This window comes from Zea mays, chromosome 1 (assembly GCF_902167145.1).
Source record: "Zea mays cultivar B73 chromosome 1, Zm-B73-REFERENCE-NAM-5.0, whole genome shotgun sequence".
NCBI classification, from domain to species: Eukaryota; Viridiplantae; Streptophyta; class Magnoliopsida; order Poales; family Poaceae; genus Zea; species Zea mays.
Genome location: NC_050096.1, coordinates 299808839 through 299818346, shown reverse-complemented (window position 1 = coordinate 299818346; position 9508 = coordinate 299808839). Strand labels below are relative to the sequence as shown.

At 52.1% G+C, this 9508-nt stretch overlaps 1 protein-coding gene across 1 annotated transcript; it reads right to left on the bottom strand.

The window, feature by feature from the left end:
• Window positions 1-3676: 3676 nt before the first annotated feature.
• On the bottom strand, window positions 3677-4241 carry LOC100276249 (uncharacterized). The gene has a single exon (NM_001367840.1). The coding sequence runs from the start codon at window positions 4149-4151 to the stop codon at window positions 3909-3911; it is 243 nt and encodes an 80-aa protein (NP_001354769.1). The 5' UTR covers window positions 4152-4241; the 3' UTR covers window positions 3677-3908.
• Between the last annotated feature and the right edge of the window lie 5267 nt (window positions 4242-9508).

The following is a 9508-nucleotide window of genomic DNA, read 5'->3' as shown; positions in this document are numbered from 1 at the left end:
TTGAGAAGGCCCTGGGTATCTCCTTTTATAGGTACAAGGAGGTGACCCAGTTGTACATATGGGGGCGCAGCTACGTGCTAATGTGAACGACGGAGAAATGCTTGAGCCCTGTAGAAGCGTGGCCGGCGGTGCGGCCCCAGGTCCCGTCTCCTGTAGCGGCACGGTCGGCTCCGCCGTGTTGAAGTCGAGCACTGTAGTGTCGTGGCCAGTGGTATTGGCCTGGTTGCCGAGGTGGTCTTGAAGTTCATGTCCTGATGACGTTTCTTTGACTTGGTAGAGAGCTGAGGACAGTCGACGTTATGATCGCGTGCCGGGGATCATCATTACCTGTTACTGGAGTAATTTTGATGTGACACCGGTCTTGTTCCTACGTAGCCTGAGGTGGCTAGCTAGGGGAAGGATAGTGTTGTATTCCCTATTCACGTAGTCGGTCCGAGGCTGTCTTGGGTGAGGCGGTGATTTCTCCTGAGGCCGAGGCCTAGGTCGGGCGAGGCGAAGATCTCCTCCCGAGGCCGAGGCGGTGGCCGAGGCCTGGGTCGGGCGAGGCGAAGATCTTCTCCCGAGGCCGAGGCTGAGGGCGAGGCCTGGGTCGGGCGAGGCGGAGATCCATCCCGAGGTCGAGCCCGTGCTCGGGCATGGTGATGATTCCTCCCGAGCCCGAGGCTGGGGTCGGGCGAGGCGGAACTCCCTGCTGCACCTGAGGCTGAACTCGGGAGGGGCGGTGACTACTGTTGTTGGTCTTACCCTGATGGCTGGCACAGTGGTCAAAACGGGGTGAAATAGTGTTGTTATCCTGTCAGAACGATCAGTAAATGGGTGAAATGACCGCGGTCATTTCGACCTTGCCAACCGCGGCGCGTGTGTCAGGATAAGGTGTCAGGTGATCCTGCATTAAATGCGCATGTGATACGGTTGGTGGCAAGGCGGTTTGGCCGAGGCCGCTACCCGACAAAGTTTACCCGAGTGCTGCCTCGGGCGAGCCAGGGGTGTGCTTCCCGCCTGAAGGGACCCTCGGGTGAGCCGTGAATCCGTATGGGACTACTGTTCTTGCCCGAGGCTGGGCTCGGGTGAGTGGGGACCAAGGTTCTTGGTAGAAGAGGCCTTGACTTGATCCATGCTTACCAGTCTTGATGGTTTTGTTTTAAAGATGTTATCAGCCACGTTTAGGAGTAATGGGGGTACCCCTAGTTATGGTACCCGACAAAAGAAAACACAAAACACCCTCTCTCAAGTCACTAAGCACTTGAGTTGATTTTGAAGCTTGGAGAGGATTTGATCTTTTGATTGTGTCTTGGAGTGTATGCTTTTGCTCTTGTATTGAATGAGAAGTGTAGGAGGCTTGGATGGCTTGAATGGAGGTGGTTGGGGGTATTTATAGCCCCAACCACTATTCCAATCGATGGTCACACCGAACAATCCGGTGGTGCACCGGACATGGCACTGTTCACTGTCCGGTGCGTGCCACGTCAGCTAGCTGTTGAGGTTTGGAGCTGTTGACCATTGAAGTCCTTTGTCCTCTTTCGGCACCGGACAGTCCGATGGCACACCAGACAGTCCGGTGCGTTCTGACTTTGCAAACTGACTTCTAACTTTTGCATTGTTCACTGTTCACTGTTCAGCGCAGTCGACCGTTGGGCGAAGTTGACCGTTGCTCCATTGGCTCACCGGACAGTCTGGTGGCACAACAGACAGTCCCGTGAATTTTAGTGGAGTGTATCTGAGAAAACCCGAGAGCGACCAGTTCGCGAGGTGCCTTGGCCTGGGCACCGAACAGTGTTCGGTGCATACCGGACAGTGTCCGGTATGCCACTTGGCTACACCAATACTTGTTTTTGCTCCATACTTTGTAGAGTTCCCCTACTTGTTTTCTTTGTTGGTTTATGTTGAACTTTATGCACCTAAGCTAAATGACAACTAGACAAACTAGTTAGTTCATGTTGTTTGTGATGGACGTCAAACACCAAAATCGATTATAGGAAATGTTTAAGCCCATTTCCCTTTCAGACGGACCGTGTCCGCCTGGTCGTAGATGATGTCTTGTAGCTCGATGGTGATGGTGCAGTGGATCCATGGGAACACCACTTTGTCCATCAGTTACTAGGATAGAGACGGCGGGGCGACGGCGTCGTCGAGGACGTGGTCGGCGAGAGCATACCGCCGAAGTGTGAGGAGTACCTTACCCCATTAACGAAGGTAGTGGGAGGACGCCAGGTCCAACACGGTGGACATGAGGGATCGGATGTTGTGGAGTCTGGCTGCCTGAGCATGGAGGGCGGGGATGTGGTCAACGTCGAGTCCATGGGCGGGAGCGGGTGTGGGCAGTGGTGTCTCGTGGTCGACTGGAGGCTAGCCGAGGAAGACACGTGGAGCGGTGGACATCTAGGCGGTCAGCACGGCGCCCATGGCATGCTTGTGCTCAAGAGCGAGGGACACGACGCGCTGACGCTCATGGGAGGTAACCACGATGGCCTGGATGGTGGTGATGGCGGCGACAAGCGAGGAGTCGACGACTGGCGCTGTGTAGGACTCGGTGATGGCAAGGCCGGCAGGTGCAGCGAGGGCGGGAAACCGCGACGGAGAGGTGCAGTGACGGAGTGGCATCGTGATGGTCGAGGGAGGGGCGTCGGGCAGGGACCCGAGGACGGTGATGTAGGGGGCTCGCCCATAACGAGCTTGCGGGGGGTCCGAGGGTAGGCTGGCCACAGCGAGGGAGGCGGGCAGTGCAGCAGACCCCGCTACCTGGCCGGCGTCGGCCTGCGCGGGCAGCCCTGTGGCAGCGGTGCGAACGCTCGGGGCACAGTGGCGGGAGAAGCTGCGGCGAGGCCGGCGGTCAGGGCCACGTCGTTGGGGTTGTCCCGACGGTGGGGGACGGGGGGAGGGCCGCCATGGGGAGGGGCAGACGGCGACGTGTCAGGCGGCCCGAGCGTCGGTAGGGCGGAACCGGTACAGAGGAGGCGGCGGGCAAGGACCAGCAGTGGTGGATTGGGGAGGGGCGTCCGGTGATGGGGGAGCGCCGGCGGTAGGGGGCGGCAACGGCTGGGCAGGGCACTAGCGGTGGCGGTTGTTGGGTAGGGAGGGAGTGGAGAGAAGTGGAACTAGCCTAGCTCTATAACATGTGGGAAACTCTAACCCTATTGAGTGGTTGTGACTTGTATTAATAGACTGTGATAGGTGTGTCTGGCTTATTACATGGATGAGATGGTAAATACACGGGGTACATATTATCGATCAACACGCAACCCATTTTGACATGCATTCTTTGTTTATACCATGCTTTAACGTGTTGATTGTTTATCTTCTTAGACAGTACGTAATCATGCATTCATGCTCATCAGTATGGTAGAAGTTAAGTATTGCAAGCTCGTAGAAGTTCATTTCTTAATTAATTAACATTTGGATGACGAGGAAAACAATCGGCCAAGATGAGTTAGTTTTGGTTGGAGTCTGCGAGGCTACGGCCATCGATCGTCGGTAGGAGCTCGATCGGGATCCTTGCATTAGCCTGCCTGGCGCGTCCATATTAGTCCACATGAACCATGTGACCTGCTGATTTATAAAAGTTTTTTTAAGAAAAAAGAAAATTGTGTGGGAAACAAGGATTATGTTGGACGAATGGATTACATTACATTTGCGCATACAAAACCATCACGAACAGCAGTCACACTTCTCCATTAAATTAAAGGGATGGAATATATATAATGAAGTCGACGAAACAATTTGGCAGGATCGAGTCGGATAATATATATATATTCGGAGGCATGCAATAGCATGCATGTGGGTAGGCTTGGCCACACTTTGCGTATCTATATATAATTATGGCAAGAACAGTAGTAGCCGGACACACAATCGAGCCCTTAATTAGTTCTCGGTTTTGACCACCTTGCTTGGCTGGACGCACGCTTCTCAGTTCAACCGGACGACGGCCCCGGCGCCGGCGCCGGCGCATCGGATTCCGTATCAGCCAGCTTCATGTCCGCGTAGACGACGCGGCCTTCGGACTCGGGGCTGCTGCCGTCGCTGGAGCCGTCGACGCTGCCGAGGACGTGGATGTCTTTCTGGTGGGCGGAGGCGGTGGTGGCGAGGTGGCAGAGGAGCAGGCCCACTAGGGCCACGCTCAGCAAGGCCACGCTGATCTTGTTGCCGGACGACATCGCGTCTCCAAAAGGCACACGGTTGCTTGCTTTCTCTCGGATGATGTTCACAAAGGCAGGGCAATGCAAGGCTTTATAGTGCTGGCTGGGATGGATCCATGCAAGGCCGTTTGTGGCGTTTGCGGGAAATTAAAGTGGGTGGCCTTGCTAGTCCTAATTTTGGTGGTGGAGGCGGTTATCAATGCAAGCCCTCCGTTGCCGGCTTTGAATAGGCCTTGTACGCATGACTTTCCCTCCTGCGTCCGTGATTGAACATGTCTCACAGGACCAATTTATATTCATGGCTTGTTCGTTTTGTTCTGAAGAATCATTGAGAACTGTTCCACCTAGCATATTATTTATATTGATACTGATCAGTTGGAATAGTTCCAGCTCTTAATCCCAGCTAACCGAACATGCACTTAGCACTAAATTGCATCCAACGTGTATTGCGGTCATGATGTTCAACTATTATTCATTGACCTTTGTCTAATAATTTTAGATTCTATATTATACCAACTTTACTATAAAAAAAATTCGTAAACTTTAGTCAGCTCAAACCATCCAAAATAACTTATTTTCGACGGAAATTTTATCACAGAAAATTAAAGTACTTATTTAAATTGCATCCAACGTGGATTATGGTCATGATGTTCAGTTATTATTCATTGAGCTTTGTCTAATTATTTTAGATTTTATTGCACCAACTTTACTATAAAAAATTCATAAACTTTTGTCAGCTCAAAACCGTCCGAAATAACTTATTTCCGACGATTATTTTTATGTCAAGCCTCCATCGAAATTTCATCACCGAGAAAGGTAATTATTTTCGACAACGACAGCCAAAAAAAATAAAGAATTTTGACGGTCGTAGTCGGCCCAAAAAATAAGGCCTACTAATTTCGGTGGTTGGTTGCGACCAACGATAAGTTAGAGTTGGGCACTGACACACGGTGGTGGTGTCGGGTGGACCCAAACACCCGGGAGCAGGGGAGAGCTTAGATGCACAGCAAAACAAACTGCGGGAACTATAGCTTCTTGTTATACTAGTTATATGCCCGTGCATTGCTACAATTTATATATATATATATATATATATATATATATATATATATATATATATATATATATATATATATATATATATATATGATAAATTTTGTTTTAATAAAACACAAAATATATGTTTTTCTATTGATTAAGTGGGTGTGAATATGGAGCCAAGAACCGAGGTTCAAACACTCACTTATACATAATTTCATCTTATTTTTACATAAACTCTCATATTATAGTAGTAGAAAAGAGAATATAGGAGTACGGGTTGATTCTAAAGAAATGTATGGGGTTTTTAAAAAAACATTGACGCGAGACGACCGTTGAAACTGGTGCTTTAATATAGTAGAGACTATTATAGTAGTAGATAATAGATTATAGGAGTGTGGGTTGATTCTACAGAAATGTAGGTTTTTTTAAAATATTGACGTGTGACGACCGTTGAAACTTGTGCTTTAATATAGTAGAGAAGATAGAGATGTGTCCCACCTCGCTATAGGACGGGGTATTTATAGGCCTGTCCGAGAGTAGGTCTCCAAAGTACGACCCTACCCCGGGCTACCAACTATATTCGAGGGATATCTCGTATAACGGAGTAATTACAATGTTGCCCATACATTAATCCACACACACTAGACAACACACCCACATGCTACGCTGACGGGTGGGCACTTGGCGATTTCTTCTGGTGCACTGGGGGATACAGGGTTGACTTGTGGCGTCACCCCGAGAGCTTTCGCGTCAACGCTCCCCTTGGTCGCAACTGGCCGGGCAAGTCTTTTAGTCAATGTGGAGGCGAAGGCCTTGGCTATCGACGACTTGTTGTGATTGACCGCTGGATCGAAGACCCCTCCGTTTGTGATCCTGCGTATGGTTAGTATAAGACAAAAAGTATGGTCCTCACTCTGTGATCGAGGTCGTGTTTGGTCTTCCGGCTGTTGGGCCATCCCGAGGCCTCTCGTATGACGTAGTCCCTCCATGTCATTCTGTCAGGTTGAAGGATGCTCTTCGCTGATGGCCCCTTTGCTCATGGATCTATGAAAGTTGTTAGGACAGAAACATGGTCTTCATCCGGTTGGTTGAGAGTGTGTTCGCCCTCTGCCCAACAGTAGCCACCGAGGGAGTGGTTCATCCTGGTGGGCCATTCCCGAAGTCTTGATTTAAAGGTGGACGAACGCTGCCCTAGACCAACTAGTGAACTGCATCAAGGGGGCCGCTTGATGTGACGGATGGAAAACCGAGGCGACACTGTTTGCTTGGTGTCGTAGGTATAAAATGATCGTGCGATCGCGCTGTTGGGCCACCACACTATGCTTTCGCAACCGCTATTGCTTGCAGAAAATCGTCGGATTGTCGCCGCCTGCGACTGTCATTTTTGCCCCCGGTGATGAGATCGACGATGAGCTCGTTGATGTTAGTCCGTCTCAAGATTGTCGCTCACCGAAGACCCTGGTATGCTGCCATGCCTCCCTCTCCCGATGGTGATGCGGCTCCATCGTCGTCGCCGCTGTCGCGGCGCGAAAAGGTCATTGACTCTTCTTCTGCCAAGGTTCCACGCTCCGTTGGCTGGGCCGGGAGGGTTATGAACTGGACTGTTCTAATATTACATCACGAAGGGTAAAGGAGATGGAGAGTTTGGGCTACTTCCCAGGTGGATACAAGCGTGTCGCTGGGGTGGAGACTGTGCCGAGGCCAGATGGTGAAGTGCTGTTTTTGAGGGGTTGTTGGCTGCAAGACTTCGTCTGCTTTGTCATGTTTTTTGACTGAGGTGCTTGAGAAGTTTAGGGTTCAAATTCACCAACTAACATCGAATGCCATGGTTGCGCTAAGTAAGTTTGTGTGGGCGACGACTACATTTGGCAGAGGACGAGCGTCGAGGTCTTCCCCAAGCACTATTGCTTGCACTGGTAGAAGAGGTCTTTGGGTGGTGGAATTGATAAGTTTGGTAGTTGTACTTTTACCCCAAAGACTGGGAAGAAAAAGGATAAAGTTTTTGAGTTAGTGAAAGTCGCCTAGAGGGGGGTGAATAGGGCGAATCTGAAATTTATAAACTTAAGCACAACTACAAGCCGGGTTAGCGTTAGAATTAAATGCGAGTCCGAGAGAGAGGGCGAAAAGCAAATCGTGAGCAAATAAAGAGTGAGACACAATGATTTGTTTTGCCGAGGTTCGGTTCTATCAAACATACTCCTCGTTGAGGTGGTCACAAAGACCGGGTCTCTTTCAACCCTTTCCCTCTCTCAAACGGTCACTTAGACCGAGTGAGCTTCTCTTCTCAATCAAATGGGACACTAAGTCCCCGCAAGGACCACCACACAATTGGTGTCTCTTGCCTCGGTTACAATTGAGTTGATCACAAAAGAATGAGAAAGAAAAGAAGCAATCCAAGCGCAAGAGCTCAAATGAACACAAGTGTCGCTCTCTCTAGTCACTATTTGATTTGGAGTGATTCCGGACTTGGGAGAGGATTTGATCTCTTTGGTTGTGTCTAGAATTGAACGCTATAGCTCTTGTAATGTGTTGGAAGGTGGAAAACTTGGATGTCGTTGAATGTGGGGTGGTTGGGGTATTTATAGCCCCAACCACCAAAAGTGGTCGTTGGGAGACTGTCTGTCGCATGGCGCACCGGACAGTCCGGTGCGCCACCGGACACTGTCCGGTGCGCCAGCCATGTCACCCAGCCGTTAGGGTTCGACCATTGGAGCTCTGACTGGTGGGGCCTCTGGGCTGTCCGGTGGTGCACCGGACAGGTCCTGTAGACTGTCTGGTGCGCCGTCTGGCGCTGCTCTGACTCTGGCGCGCACTGTAGCGCATTGAATGCGTTTGCAGTCGACCGTTGGCACGAAGTAGCCGTTGCTCCGCAGGCACACCGGACAGTCCGGTGTGACACCGGACACTGTCTGGTGCTTCACCGGACAGTCCGGTGAATTATAGCGGAGCGGCCTCCCATTTTCCCGAAGGTGGCAAGTTCAGCTTCCAGTTCCCTGGTGCACCGGACACTGTCCGGTGCGCCAGACCAGGGTGCCTTTTGGGATGTCTTTAGCTCCCTTTATTTGAACCCATCTTTGGTCTTTTTATTGGCTTGTTGTGAACCTTTGGCACCTGTAAAACTTTATAGACTAGAGCAAACTAGTTAGTCCAAATATTTGTGTTGGGCAATTCAACCACCAAAATCTATTTAGGAAAAGGTGTAAGCCTATTTCCCTTTCAATCTCCCCATTTTTGGTGATTGATGCCAACACAAACTGTCGGCGTTTCGACCCCGGGGGGTCCCTGGACCGACGAGTAAATTGTCGCTGCGTGTCCCAGCCCACATGGGTCGGCGCGAGATGGAACACAAGGGGGAAAAAAGGGAACCGCGGCTTGTGTTATCCTGCGCCCAGGGTGGATGCGCTTGCTGTAGGGGGTTACAAGCGTCCGCGAGGGAGAGAGAGAGAGCCTGTCCGTCAGCCCGTCCTCCCGCGCGGCCACCTTCTCGTACGAGGGCCCTGGACCTTCCTTTTATAGATGTAAGGAGAGGGTCCAGGTGTACAACGGGGGGTGTAGCAATGTGCTAACGTGTCCGGCAGAGAGGAGCCAGAGCCCTATGTACATCTGACGTGGCTATCGGAGAGGTGTTAGTGCCCTGTGCATGTGATGTCGTGGCCGTCGGAGGAGCGCTTGAGCCCTGTAGAAGCACAGCTGTCGGGGCTATCGGGTCCTTGCTGACGTCTCCTTGCTTCCGTAGGGGGCTAAGAACCGCCGTCGTCATGGGAGCACGCGGGGTGCCATCATTACTTGTTTACCGGGGCGAGCCAGATGGGACGCCGGTCTTGTTCCCTGTAGCCTGAGCTAGCTAGGGGTAGGGTAATGATGTACCCCCCTGTAACGTGGTCGGTCCGAGCCCAAGGTCGGGCGAGGCGGAGACTCATCCGAGGTCGAGGTTGAGGCCGAGCCCTGGGGTCGGGCGAGGCGGAGACCGTCTTCCGAGGTCGAGGTTGAGTCCGAGCCCTGGGGTCGGGCGAGGCGGAGACCGCCTTCCGAGGTCGAGGTTGAGTCCGAGCCCTGGGGTCGGGCGAGGCGGAGACCGTCTTCCGAGGTCGAGGTTGAGTCTGAGCCCTGGGGTCAGGCGAGGCGGAGACCGTCCTCCGAGGTCGAGGCGGGGGCCGAGCCCTAGGGTCGGGCGAGGCGGAGCTTCCTATGGTGCCTGAGGCTGGACTCGGCTGCTGTCAGCCTCACCCTGGCGGGTGGCACAGCAGTCGGAGCAGGGCAGGCGGCGCTGTTTTCCTGTCAGGTCAGTCAGTGGAGGGGCGAAGTGACTGCGGTCACATCGGCCCTGCCGACTG

What these genes read in the sequence shown, in the direction of transcription:
- LOC100276249 (NM_001367840.1), bottom strand. Translation starts at nt 4,151, where the DNA reads ATGTCGTCCGGCAACAAGATCAGCGTGGCCTTGCTGAGCGTGGCCCTA.